The sequence below is a fragment of the Cryptomeria japonica genome, chromosome 5, assembly GCF_030272615.1.
Source record: "Cryptomeria japonica chromosome 5, Sugi_1.0, whole genome shotgun sequence".
Classification (NCBI taxonomy): domain Eukaryota; kingdom Viridiplantae; phylum Streptophyta; class Pinopsida; order Cupressales; family Cupressaceae; genus Cryptomeria; species Cryptomeria japonica.
In genome coordinates, this window is record NC_081409.1 from 837,819,824 (window position 1) to 837,833,521 (window position 13,698).

Genomic DNA, 13,698 nt, shown 5'->3' on the forward strand with positions numbered 1-13,698 from the left:
ATCAATCAAACTCAACTACTATTTATTTCTTAAAAGGATAAAAACTAACAAAAATTAAAACATTACTCAGATAATTTCATTGCAAAGCTCAATCCCTGTTTATTAAGAAACATTTGAACTGCAGAAACATTGTGTTATTTATCATACCCATTCAAACATAACTACTGAATGAAACACAACATTGATCAAAAACAGCCAGACTAACGAAATATATATAATGATTCTGAAACATGTTGTGACAAGCTGAAAAGGGAAAAAGCAACAAGTGGCAATTGTAAACAAGATCCCGCCACCATATGATTGTAGAATAGTAAAGAAACAGAAACCATCCAAACTTCAAAGTATGATGTCACAAAGACGAAAAGTTCCAGAGAAAATTGCAGATGTGAAGCTTAATTCTAGTCATAGCTTAAATGAAAAACAAAAAAATTCCACAGTAGAAATCACATCTGAGATATTAAGTGCTCAGTCAAAAATTCAATCTAATTAAACCCTAAGGCAAAATTCAAGATTACAATAAGCAGACTAATGTTTAGTTCTCATGTGTCTGCAATAGTAACCTCAACCTCGACTCCAGGTTCGATGGTAATTGATGTGATCTGCTTCACCACTTCAGAAGAGCTAACTAAATCAATTATTCTCTTGTGAACACGTAACTCAAATCGATCCCAGGTATTCGTACCTAGATAACAATCAACAAGACTAAAGATCAGTTTGAGTTCAAGTCATCAAAGAATGTGGAGCAACAAAAATGAGTTTTTAACTTCTAAATTTATTCAACAAAACCAGGTTTCAAGATAAATGGAGTGCAAGGTTTGATGAGCATCAAAATTTCATCACACAAAAAAATGTCCAGGCATCCAGGAAGGTAGAATTCGCGAAAGCATTACAGCACTGGAAAACCCCTGAAAACTACATGAGACAAGAAGTAAAAATCATACAGGAGTTCTAAAAATATGCTGGAGGCGAAACATCCAGAAACAAAAGTTAGATTGGACAGTGTAAGAAGAATCCACTTGTTAGGAAAGAAAGACAACATTAAGTGCAGGGCAAAATTTCAACCTATACCAGAGATGGAGCCAATAACTTTTGACTATTCCATCATATTTCAGATGATGAATGATTTAAGAATAAAAACTTCTATTGTGACAGAAATGGAATAACAAACAAACCCCAATTCAAAATGAGTTGCATGAACTCTTCAGTTCATTTTTGGACCAGAAAGCAGTATTTTAAATTATATTACTGCAATGCTCAAATGTACTGGGCTTTTTCAAGCATCAACCTTCTAAACTAAATAAGTATTCACAATAAAAGCCACATTAAAGGCTACTACAATAAACCAACCACAAAGACCACCAGGAAAGAAAGTTAAATTGCAATGGGCAACCTGGCAAATGTCCTATAACGTATTAGCCATAACAGAATATTTGCGTCCAATTGAGAATATCGCTAAAATTCACAAAAGGTTTTGAATAAACAAAATACTGATCTAGGCTGTCAAGCCCACGTGGGATCAGTCACACAACATAAAAAAATAAACTTGACACCTATGTTTCTGTTTCTTAACACACCAAGCAACCCAATCTAGCTTGGGATTCACAAATTGAAGGATCACAAGGCATGCAGCTTGGTAAAATTCATTTATCAATTTATTATAATAACTAAATTAGAAGAACATGCTCACAAGCGTTTCAAAAACAGCCTGTGTAATTGTACTTGTATCATTAGATGTCCATACATATGTAAATATGCAATGAACATGTAAGATACCACAGGCTCACAATATCCCCAAATCTGAACAGCAACTCTGTGTTTCCGTACCATATTTCTTGTAGACTACAAACTTCAATTGAATGTCAATGAGGAAATGGACATACAGGAGCTTTTTGTTCACAAACAATAGAACTGTAAATATTTAAGAATAAATTTCATGCACCTTCCAGGACTATCATTTCTAACTAAACATTGAAAAACATGTCCATGATGATGCATCTTATAGATTTAAAAAAAAAAGATCTAGCTTAACACTACACATTTTAGGAGCTAGATTGTATTCTGACATAGGATGGCAAAGATTAATTATATATGTTAATACCTTCTCCACAAGGGGACTTTCGGGTAGTGATATGAAGGACCTTGGTAGGCATTCTGACAGGTCCCTTGACCTTCAGCCTCTTATCCTTGGCACCACGCACAAGGTCAGCACAAACTGCAAGAAAAATTGAAAAGAACAGAATTTAAGAAGTGAAGTGCCACCAATTATTTAAATCACATCCTACAAATGGCAAGTGCATACCCACACTATCCTAGCAGACTAATTGTTCTATAAAAATTTAACATTATACAATTTAAATAGAGGATGGAAAAGATACCTTTCTCAAGGTTTTTTACATTCTTAGAGGAAAGAGTGATCCTAATTCGATGCAGCTGCTCCTGAGATTCTTCAAGACCAGCCTTCATGGGTTTCATCATACCCATAGCCATGTTTCTAGTGATAAAATAAATAAAAACATAAAATGTGTGTAAGGATAAAGAAACTATGTAAATTCAGTAAGCTACCTGTGGAAAGTAAAAGCATCACATATCAAATAGCTAATTCCTTAACAAACAGATCCTCTGAAATGCATGATTCCAATCCAGGAAAAAAAGAACTCAACCATTCCATTATTAAGGTTAAGAATTCATTAGGACACAAAAATTTATGCAACATGCAAAATACAAACTTGAAATCACTAGTACCTAAACTCTTAGAGGGAAGAGCAGGGGGCATCAAAAGGAATTTATTCAATAAACAAGCTATCTTTAAAATATCTAACTGATGCCAAGAGTTATCAATCTCAAGGTACCTATATTGATATGTTTTAAACTTTTATAGAATGGATAAGCCACCTCGCATTTTTTCGATAAATGCATTTATGATATACATGTTATTTTAATTACAAATTCATCTTAATATTATAATACCCTATGCCAAAAGGTTCATGTTCAAGTTCCACAAATATAAAATTTAGATAGGTTCAATTAAGCAAGAATAAAATTTGTTAAAAACAATATTAGCGATTAAATTCAAATAATATAAATTTTCAAATTTTTTTAATATATTAAATTAAAATTAATAAGTCGATGGGATTGAGCTCTAATGGCAAAGGCCATAAGGTTCTCAAGATGGAGATCCATGTTTGAACCTTCAAAGTGACATCTAGTGTTGGATTTCCATGTGGTGGCTCTTGGACTTCCATTGTGGCTCCTAAGTAGATTTGAGTTGAATAAGTGAATTCTTAGTTAAAAATGTTGATGGGGAGGAGGTCCCCTTGTGACCTCCCCTGGACTTGGGCCAGGCTAAAAATCCCAAGATTTGCCAGGGAAAAAATTAAAATTAAAATTAAATAATCTCATGTTGAGTGCCAACTTTTGGATATTTAGCTGTCGTATGCATTGCTAAACAATTATATAATAAATTGTTACAGGTTATTATAAATTACACTATTAAATTACTATACTAGTCTATTGCTAAATTCATATTACAATTAATGTTATGTTATATTATTGAATTTAAAATCATTATAATTTGTGTAATAATTATTGAAGCACTAATACTTGCAGGCCATAGAATTGCCTATTTAATTTATAAATGTAGCAGGTTTGGATTCATTCAGAAAACAGATTGGGAATGTTAGCTTCAATCTTCAATACTCAGCAACAACACCATCTTTCTCTAAACTGCTACCATACGGTATTAGCCAAGTGGTTTTGGGATTCAATAAAAGTTAAAACAAAACCCAATTAACAATCTAACTCTACAATGAATAGAATTAAGAGTCACTGTCACTTTCTATTACAGAGCCACAAAACTGTCATGACAAAGAATGAAACTAAGTTCACTGAATTTCAAACTTCAAGGATTAAATTCAACAAACCGTACGACTTACTTGTAGATAATACCACTAATATTAACATCCCTACTACTTAAGAATGTTTAGATTTAAATCAACGTTATTTCAAGTAGATAGATTAAAAATACATATTTCTTTATTTTTATTAAATAGCTATTTCATTTGTCTATATTGCTTATTTTACTTGAAGATCAATTTTATTTTTCTAAAATCAAACAAAAATAAATTATTTACTTTTACTTTTACTTTTACTATTTTATTTATGTATATTTTTTAATTTTAGGTCCAAGAACCAGCAAAAATTGGGGGTCAACCCAAATTATCCAATGCAAACAAATAAACTTGCTTAAACAATATCAAACCCACTCGAACTATCAAACAAAAAGGCCGAAGCCACAGCAGTTCCAAACCCTACCCGAATCAACAGAGTAGGTATATACATACCAAAATAGGCATAGATGAGGGAAAGGGCAAATTAGACAAGCCCATTCCCAACATCCCAAACACATTCACAATTACAGTTGGAGCTTTTTATTTCGATATCGCATCCTTCATCACCTCTTCTTCGGCATCCTCTTACGCCAAAACCTCCATTTTGGAATCTGGAGACCAATCTATCTTTTCTTTATAGCATGAAAATGATCCAAAACACTGTAAAAATAAACCCAACCTTGTTTAAGGGCATCACCCACATCCTCATGGTGGAGAAAGAAACTCAAAATTGTGGAAAGCATACTCACACAACATCAAAGGCATCCCACCACCTCTGGTATACCCCAACAACAGCTTACCCCTCACCTCCCAAACTGCATGCATCAAGAGACTCATGCATCCCCTTCGCCAGCTCCCAATTTCGAACCACTCACTACCTTCATAAAACCAAGTCTATCATAAAACCAACCACGGCTTCTTCACCAATCACCTTATCCCATGCTTAGGCACACATGCATCACATTTCCCTCTGGCTCTTGCACCATCCACCATTTTTCCTCCCTTGCTGTGAGAACTAGAAAGCCAAAGCCACCAAGAACAACAGCCACAAAAAAAACCAATGAAAATGATGCATTCAAAACTCCCGACACAGAATAAACAACATCAAGGCTAACACCACCCACATTGATTAAAAAATACACATGCTTCTTTTGCCACCAAATGTCTTCTTCGGACAGCACAAATGTAATATTTTTCTCCTCAATTATTCCCACTTTATTTCCTTAAATCCAGACTATATTGGGCATATTTTCTAGTAGACCGCAGCCAGCAAAAAATATCCTCCACTAGTAGCCTTCATAATACACCTATAAGAACCTCCTATGAAGTACCTGCTGCTCATTTTATTTTAAGTGTCCTTTTTTATCATACTTTGAAGTTAAACATGTGTTAGTTAATTAAATGTGTTTTCCCTCAGTGGTCTAAGCCCGGTTGACCTTCAATGCACAAACTTACAATCTTAAGTCTTAATCCAGAGGTACCATCTTCCTTTTCCATTAGAAATGTGCTCTTCCTGATCAATCTAAAAACAGTAATAACCAATCCAAAAATCCTAACGGTAATGTAAAAAATCAATAATAAAATGGTGTCAACAAGAGATATTTTAAAGCAACAAATAGTCTAATTTTTTAAAATTCCTTCTATATTTAGTTAATTTTATTATTTTTAGTAAAACCAACCCCAAAATCCTTTTGATAGAGAGCAAATGCAATCAAACACCGTAGGAATAAATAACATGATGTCAAACAGTAAACTATAATTTGAAGCATCATTTCCTAATCTTTGAAAGGCCTCTGTATGCTTAGTTACATAGCATTATCATTCAATCAGCACTGAAAATGTTTTGACAATTGCCAATTTTTTCAGTGACTTTTTTTTAAATTGTAAGGATTTGGATAATATTTGATGAATGAAGAGCTTTGAAAGTCAAAACATAATAATGCAACAGGAATGAGATTGAAGGTGACCAGATGCCCACTATTTGTAATAATATCCACTCCAAACATTTTCTTCTACAATATGCCGAATCTATGAGAAGTTGAAAACACATAATCAAATGTTATATAATTATTTTGAACTCACATGGACTATGGTAGTAGTTAATCGCTACCTACTAAAGATCAGCTCAATAAATTATGAAAAGTAAAACCGTAAAGAGCAACAAAAAAAGGAATAAAATGCAATCAAAAGCATTAAATGACCCTTGTTACCTGGGCCATGCTGATCAAACTGGCACTTTGAAAAGGGGGCAGGTTTTTAACAACCTGAATTTTTTCACATTTTTTGGGGTTTAGGACAGAATTTGCCATTTTTTCCTGGTTTAAATCCTCCATGTGACTGAAATCCATTTAAATTTTCAGTTTGCCATATAAATGTGATGCTACTGTTCTTAAAACACAAACCACGGCTTTTAGGATCTCCATATAAACAAATTAGCTTACTTTTAGAATTGGTTAGACCTTCTTCTCCTTAATATACTTTTTACAAAAAGCCAAAATATTGACCTATATGAGTCCAAACACAGATGTAAATACCCTAAGTTTTAATGAATAAGAATGACATGTAGAGTAAAAAAATTAAAAAATCATTCAGATATTGGTCTCGAAAACAAAGGAGGACAGAATCTACACGGCTGAGGAAAATATATAATCCGGTTAAAAACTAAAACAATATGAGGGATGAGGAATATGACTCTCGGAAGGTAGATGAGTACTCCTTTGACCTTTCAACCAAAGGAACATTGAACTCAAAGAATGAACCCACCAATAAATAAGCTCAGGAAATTTCATTAGCCCCTATAATGATACCATACAGAATACAACACTTTTAACCTAAAACCTTGTGTACGGTTTCCAATACTATTATGAACAAACTACATAATACCATTTAATGACATCATGTTCAACATGAATATATTCCCCACATAAAAACTGCAAAAGATAATATATCATAGGGTAAATCATGCTTGTATTATTTTATTTTACTTTAGTACAATGTATAAGGTCCCCTCAAACAATCTCTATACATATAATACAATGTTCATCAAAATATATTCCCACATCAAAAAACCAACAGATAATTTCATCAAAGGTGAATTAAAGTTTATATATTGTTGCACTCTAATAATACAACGTATAAGGTCATCTCAGAAAACTCTACCCATATTAAATGCGTGTATATTTAAAAGCCAAACAACTACGAACTCTAGTGTAAAAAATGACGATAAATACAACCATGCCTAGCTGAAATTCTTCTAGGTAAATCATTAAGGTGTGCATAACATTCGGCAGACTATACTGACACTTTCTTAATTTAAAAAAGAACATTTATAATCCCACAAATAAACCAGATATCAAATACCCATCTCATTTAACTTAAGCATCATTAATAATGTCATGTCCGTGGGGTTGTAGTATACTCTGAAAAGTTTCACTCAGATCACAGTTCCACCAACATAGGAAGGTAACTATGACTCCAATAAACGACAATTAAGCATAAATCATATTAACAAAACTTGAGAATGTTCTCCAGGAATAACACACGCCCAATCCAAAAAAAAAATTTCATGATATCCCCTGAGCTGGAGAAAAGGAGGATTAAATGGGCAGAAAACTTACATTAACCTAAAATGGGCAGTACCAAAAATCTATTAATCCGGATTATAACCAGGAAAAGCCCACTAAAAATAATACAGATTGCTGAAAATTCAACTTTCGCTCAGATGGGTTGTCCCATCATTATTGGGATTTTCTATACAGATCGTGAAATCGAAAGTAGAAAGATAAATCTAAACCGAAAAGGATGCCTCTATCTTGAACAAAAAATCTGGAAAATAAAATCAAGCAATACAAATTACAGAAGATGAAAAAAACCAAATAATAAATGTTCTAACTGCAGTACTGATTTATAGTTATTACAATCAAATATGATGCAGAGTACCAACCTCCAACTCTAATGGGTTCTTACCAAAGATAATAGCAGCTGCTGTCGAAGAGTTCTATCGCCTCCGCCGCTCAGCTTCGAAAGAAAAATTGGTGAATCGACCAAATCTTACCTTATGTTTAGTTTTCTAGGGTTTTAGAGGAGTGCTGAAAAAGAAGGGTTTTCTCGTCCGCGATAGAGAATGCAATATAAACATTTCTTGTAGAGAGGAGATTCTCTAGTTGTAGAGGACAAAGGCTCCTATCCTAAAGCAAACAATAGGCTCAATAAGATTAACAGTTGCACCTAGTTGTGCAATGGATACGCAAAGACATGTGGAAGGTCAATTAGAGTAAAACTGTTATATTTTTTGCATACTCTTGTGTAATATGTGAGGTCAATTGGTAGGATCAGTGGAGAAGTCATAGCTTCAATTCGTATGAACATCAACTTATAGGGAGGCAAAAAATGACTAAAATAGGTTTTTTTAATCAAGAAGATAATCAAGTTGTATCACCGATAGGGATAGATGGAGAGAGATGAAGAGATGAAGGAGGGAAAAGCGAGAGAAAGAGAGAGGGATGAGGAGATAGAGATACGGGATAAAGAGGAGAGAGGGATAGATGGAGATGGAATAGATATATATGTATATATAGAGGGAGAGATATGAAGAGATAGAAAGATATGGTAGAGATATGAAGTGATGTATATAGAGAGGGGTAGAGAGTGAGAGAGGGGTAGAGAGTGAGAGATGAGGAGAGAGGGATAGAGATGAAGAGATAGAAAGATATGGAAAGAGATTCTAGAAGTGATATAGAGAGAGAGTTAGAGAGGGGGAGAGATATAAAGCTAGAGAGATGGAGAGATAATTAGAGGGTGGAGAGGGAGACATGTCTATAGATAGAGGAGGAGAGAGGAAGATGGAGATGAAGATGAAGATGAAGGTAGAGAGAGAGGAGGAGGGGGAGGAGGAGGAGGGAGAGTGTGAGATAGAGAGCAATCTAGATGGTTATATAGAGAAAAAGAGAGATAGAGATATAATGATGTCTAGAGGGGGAGATGGAGAAAAAAAGATAGAAAGAGAAACAAACAAAAAGAAGCAAAGATAGATGAATAGAGAGAGAGGGGGGGAGGAGGAGGAGGAGGAGGGAGAGTGTGAGATAGAGAGCAATCTAGATGGTTATATAGAGAAAAGGAGAGATAGACATATAATGATGTCTAGAGGGGGAGATGGAGAAAAAAAGATAGAAAGAGAAACAAACAAAAAGAAGCAAAGATAGATGAATAGAGAGAGAGGGAGAGGGGCAAGAATAGGGAGAGGGGCAAGAATAGGGAGAGGGAAAGGGGGAGATGGGCATATATAGAGATATATGGATATAGATGTAGAGAATGATATGAAGAGAACGAGAGAGAGGGGCGAGAGCAAGATAGATAGAGAAATAGAAATAGATATTTAAAGTAGGAGAGATGGAGGGAGAGATGAAGTGAATAAGGGAGAAGCAAATAGGGAGAGAAGAGGAGATAGCTCAATATGTAGAGAGGGATAAGAGAGAGAGAGATTAGTAATAGAGAGAGACAAAGAGATAGAAAAAAGGAGGGAAAATATAGAGAGATAGAGATGAGAGGGGGATGGAGATAGATAGGGATAAATAAGAAACGTGTGTATGTGAGTGAGATATAGATAGAAATAGAGATAAGGAGGGAAAATATAGAGAGATAGAGATGGAGAGGGAGATATATAGAGATAGACATAGGGAGAGAGAAACAAGGAGTGTATGTGAGAGAGAGAGAGAGAGGGAGAGGGAGAGGGAGAGAGTGAGGTATTACATTTGTACATATTAATTTAATTTATACTATATATAAGTTGGATTATATATTATGTTATATTTATATTAAATGATTTATATATAAAATCTACTAAATAATAACAAAAATAATTATAATGTTATTTTAAAAATTTAACATTTGATTATATGAATAAAGTATCAAAATGAGGTCTATACTTCTCTTTGCTATTTCCTTGCAAATTTGATTGTTGTTTCATTAGCTTCAATACAAGATTTTGCAAAGAAAACCTTGTTAGCACATGTTGATTTAGCAAGACGCTTTACAAGCTTCCCTTGGTACAAAACAACACAAAGACAAGATGATTCAAAATAGCAATAAATAAAGATTGAGATTCTTACACTTTTATTCTTTGAGCCATACATTTTAAGTGCAACAATATAATTGCAAGACATTAACTTGGAAATGGGTAAGCATGGGTCACATTTTTAAGATATGTAAAGACAAGTTGACTAAATATTTTGTGTTTCTTTTTTCTTAAAAATTGAATTAACTCGATATCTTGTGTTTTTTAGGAGAATATGTCGTGTTATAGAAAGATTTCAGTGTTGTGCAAAAATTGTATACAATGGCCAAAATTGTAAATATATAACTTTTAGAGAGAGAGAGAGAGAGAGAGAGAGAGAGAGAGAGAGAGAGAGAGAGAGAGAGAGAGAGAGAGAGAGAGAGAGAAATCTGTACAATTAGACTATAGACATATTCTACAAGAATCATCAATTTTGAACAACAAAAAAATTGATTTTACATAACTTCAATTTTATTTATCCATCATTAATTTGAAAACTAGATACTCTTATCCATCCCTCTTAATTTTCATAAATTCATTACAATTATTTATTCAACTCTAATTCATCGAAGGTGTTTCTTATTTGGGAAGAGCTACCTGACTTTAACGATCAACGACCCACATCATCTACGTATCGTACAAGATGATTGAAATTCCTCCAACCCTCAGATAATTTTAGTCATTTATTTCTTTAGGTCGTTTCCACCTTTTAAATCTCCATGTGAAGAGAGTTCTCTACCACATCAACTTGTTTGTTTAAAAAAATTAACTTACTAGCAATTGCACCTTAGTATGCAATGGGTATGTCGAAGAGGTGTGGAAGGTCAATTAGGACAAAATTTCATCAATTTTTTGCATAAATTTGTGTAGTACATGACATCAATTGGTAGGCCAAATTTAGAAAATAATGTTGCTTGTGCAACAAAGGTGTCAATGGAGAAGTGATAGTTTCAAATCCACTTTGCATCCTTTTACAAGGTTCTAATTATAAATAAAACAAAACTTTTCAAAATTGGGAAGGTAATCAAGTTCCATAACCAATAGGCTCATGTTATGTTTGCAATCAGGTGAGAGGGAGAGAGAGGTAGAGGTGGGGAAAGCAAGAGAGAGGTAAAGAGATAAATAAAGAGACATAGATATAGATGAAGATGAGATGACTATGAAGATGGAAAAAGGAGAGAAAGATGAAGAAAAAGAAAGAGAGATATGGAGGGAAAAAGAAAGAGATGAGATAAATGTGGAAGCTAAAAAAGTAAGGAGAGAGAGAGAGAGAGAGAGAGAGAGAGAGAGAGAGAGAGAGAGAGAGAGATGAAAAGAAGAAATATGGATATAAGGAGGGAAGTAGATATGAATATAGTGATTTAAAAGGAGGTATAGGGAGAGAGAGATGGATATATAAAGGGAGACATGTATATAGATAGAGGGGGGGGAGAAAGATAGAGGTAGAAAGGAAGATAGAGTGAGAGAGGAAGAGGATAAAATAGATAGAGAGATAAAGAGACGTAGAGTGAGAGATAAAGATATAAAGATAGGGAGATAAATAGGTATATAGAGGAATATGGAGAGATAAAGTGATATACATATGGTGAGATAGAGTGATAGATATATACAGAGAGGGAGAGATAAAGAGAGATACAAAGATTGATATATATATATATATATATATATATATATATATATATATATATATATATATATATAGAGAGAGAGAGAGAGAGAGAGAGAGAGAGAGAGAGAGAACTGGAGATAGACAAATATATATGAAGGGAGAGGTAGAGAAACATGGGGAAATAGAGGAAGAGATATACATATATTGGAAGATGAGCAAGAGATAGATATATACTTGAGAAGAGAAAGGGAGAGAGACGTAGTGATAAAGAGATAGATAGTGGGATACGGAGGGAACGAGGGAGAGAGAGATAGGGGGAAATAGAGAGAGGGGGAAATATATAGATAGAGGGAAATATAAAGAAATGAAGAGTGATAGGAAGAGAGATAGAGGGAGGGAGCGAGAGAGAAATAAGGGGTGTGTGTTTATGAGTTAGAGAAAGAGAGAGAATATGTAGAGAGATAAAAATAAAAAATTAAAGATAATTATTCTACAATAAATTAGAAATTAATTAGACAAATATATATATTAAATTAATTCTATTATCTTTTAAAATTATTATTTGTAACTTCATACGACAAAAATAATTAAAATTAAATTGGGTGGGTGGCAATAGGAGTTGCAACCATCGCATGCCTTGCAAACAACACATGCCTTGCAACCACTACATGCCCTAGGTGAGATTTCCCTACAAACATTGCATGCCTTGCAACATCACATGTAACCATCGCATGATACCATTGCATGCCCTAGGTGAGACCAACAAGGTCGAATTGTTTTGCATGCAACCCTAGTCACAAGGTAACAAGCCAAACAGTGGGTGGGCGACAGCAGCTGTCTACATCTAGAGAAATTGAGTAACCTTGAGTGATGCGGCAAGCCATGCAACTAGGGTTGCTAGGGCCTGGAACCGTGGGAGTTAGGCAAGTTCTGTGGCAGTTACACGACATTATATCAGAGGATAGGCGTTCTTTTGGCAGAGGCTAGTGGTTTATAGGCAAATTGCAAGGTAAGGGGAGAGAAAGAAGATTTTCGTGACATCGTTTTGAACGCTGACTAGACCAAATACCATAGGCCCCTTTTGACATTTGTGAGGGGACATCACCGCGATCACTCTGTTCTCCATCTGAGTCGCAAGCTAATCCTGTTAATCTTCTAGCATATGTGACTTGGCCAAACAATACCCAATTGATAAACCCCAAATTCTTTCAACCCCAAACAATCTTCCATTAAACAACCTGCGCCAAGGAGCACCCTTCAAACCAAAAGAGGTTACACAAAACTAGAGAAAGAAAACCCCTTGCACATCTCTTCCTGACTCACTTGCACAAAATTTAGATGTAGAAGGTAGTGGGCAACTCTCAAATGATTTAGCTAAAGATGGTAGTCGGGCTCCAATCTCGCTAAAGGTCAAGAATGCTACTAATACTGGAGAATCAGACAAATCGGAGGGTGTGTATAAGATTGTTTTGTCGGACCATCTCATTCAGCCTCAAATAGATCTGTTACATGCCACAACCCTCATTGGTAAACTACATTCTACTATTTCCTTTATGCAATTTTCATTTTGGGCTAAACAGAATTGGCTGGGCTTGAAGGATATTTTTTTGATGGATAAGCAATCTCTCTTTTTTATTGCCATTTTTCATTCCAAAGAACATAGAAATTATGTGCATAGATATAAGAGGTGGTTTTGTAAGGGGGTTGGTATTATCACTTTGGCGTGGGTTCCAAATTTTAGTCTGGATTTAGTTCCCTCCCTTTTCATGCATTTTTGGATTTCTCTCCCGAGGCTCCCGCTTGAGTTTCGAGACCCAGCTATTATGGAAATTTTGGCTAATCAAATGGGTATTTTTATCAAGCATGACCTTATCCCATATGAACTTGCCCATTTAATAATCAGGGTATGCCTATTGCTAAACCTCACAAAGCCACTTCCCAAGTCTATTTTAATTACTTCCTCCATAGGGAAATGGAATCAAGTCATTTGCATATAGCGTACCAAAAATGTTGACGGTCGTATAGATAAATTGGGCCATTTTAATTCGCAATGTCAAGGATCGGGTATTGATGAAATCAGCGTTTGCAAGGATTTTGTGACTGATTTTCATAAATGCTCCTTTTTATCAGTTTGTTGCATCTCCTTCTTC

General features: G+C 34.6%; 1 protein-coding gene across 2 annotated transcripts; it reads right to left on the bottom strand.

The window, feature by feature from the left end:
* Positions 1–272: 272 nt before the first annotated feature.
* On the bottom strand, positions 273–8,166 carry LOC131052708 (small ribosomal subunit protein uS10y). Of its 2 annotated transcripts, none has more exons than XM_057987293.2 (4): positions 7,854–8,166; positions 2,376–2,491; positions 2,099–2,212; positions 273–682 (listed from the first exon to the last, which is right to left on the bottom strand). In XM_057987293.2, the coding sequence occupies exons 2-4, from the start codon at positions 2,485–2,487 to the stop codon at positions 540–542; spliced, it is 369 nt and encodes a 122-aa protein (XP_057843276.1). In that variant the 5' UTR covers positions 2,488–2,491; positions 7,854–8,166; the 3' UTR covers positions 273–539. The 2 variants fall into 2 exon arrangements, with proteins under 2 accessions (XP_057843276.1, XP_057843277.1); XM_057987294.2 differs by having other exon boundaries at positions 7,831–8,029.
* Between the last annotated feature and the right edge of the window lie 5,532 nt (positions 8,167–13,698).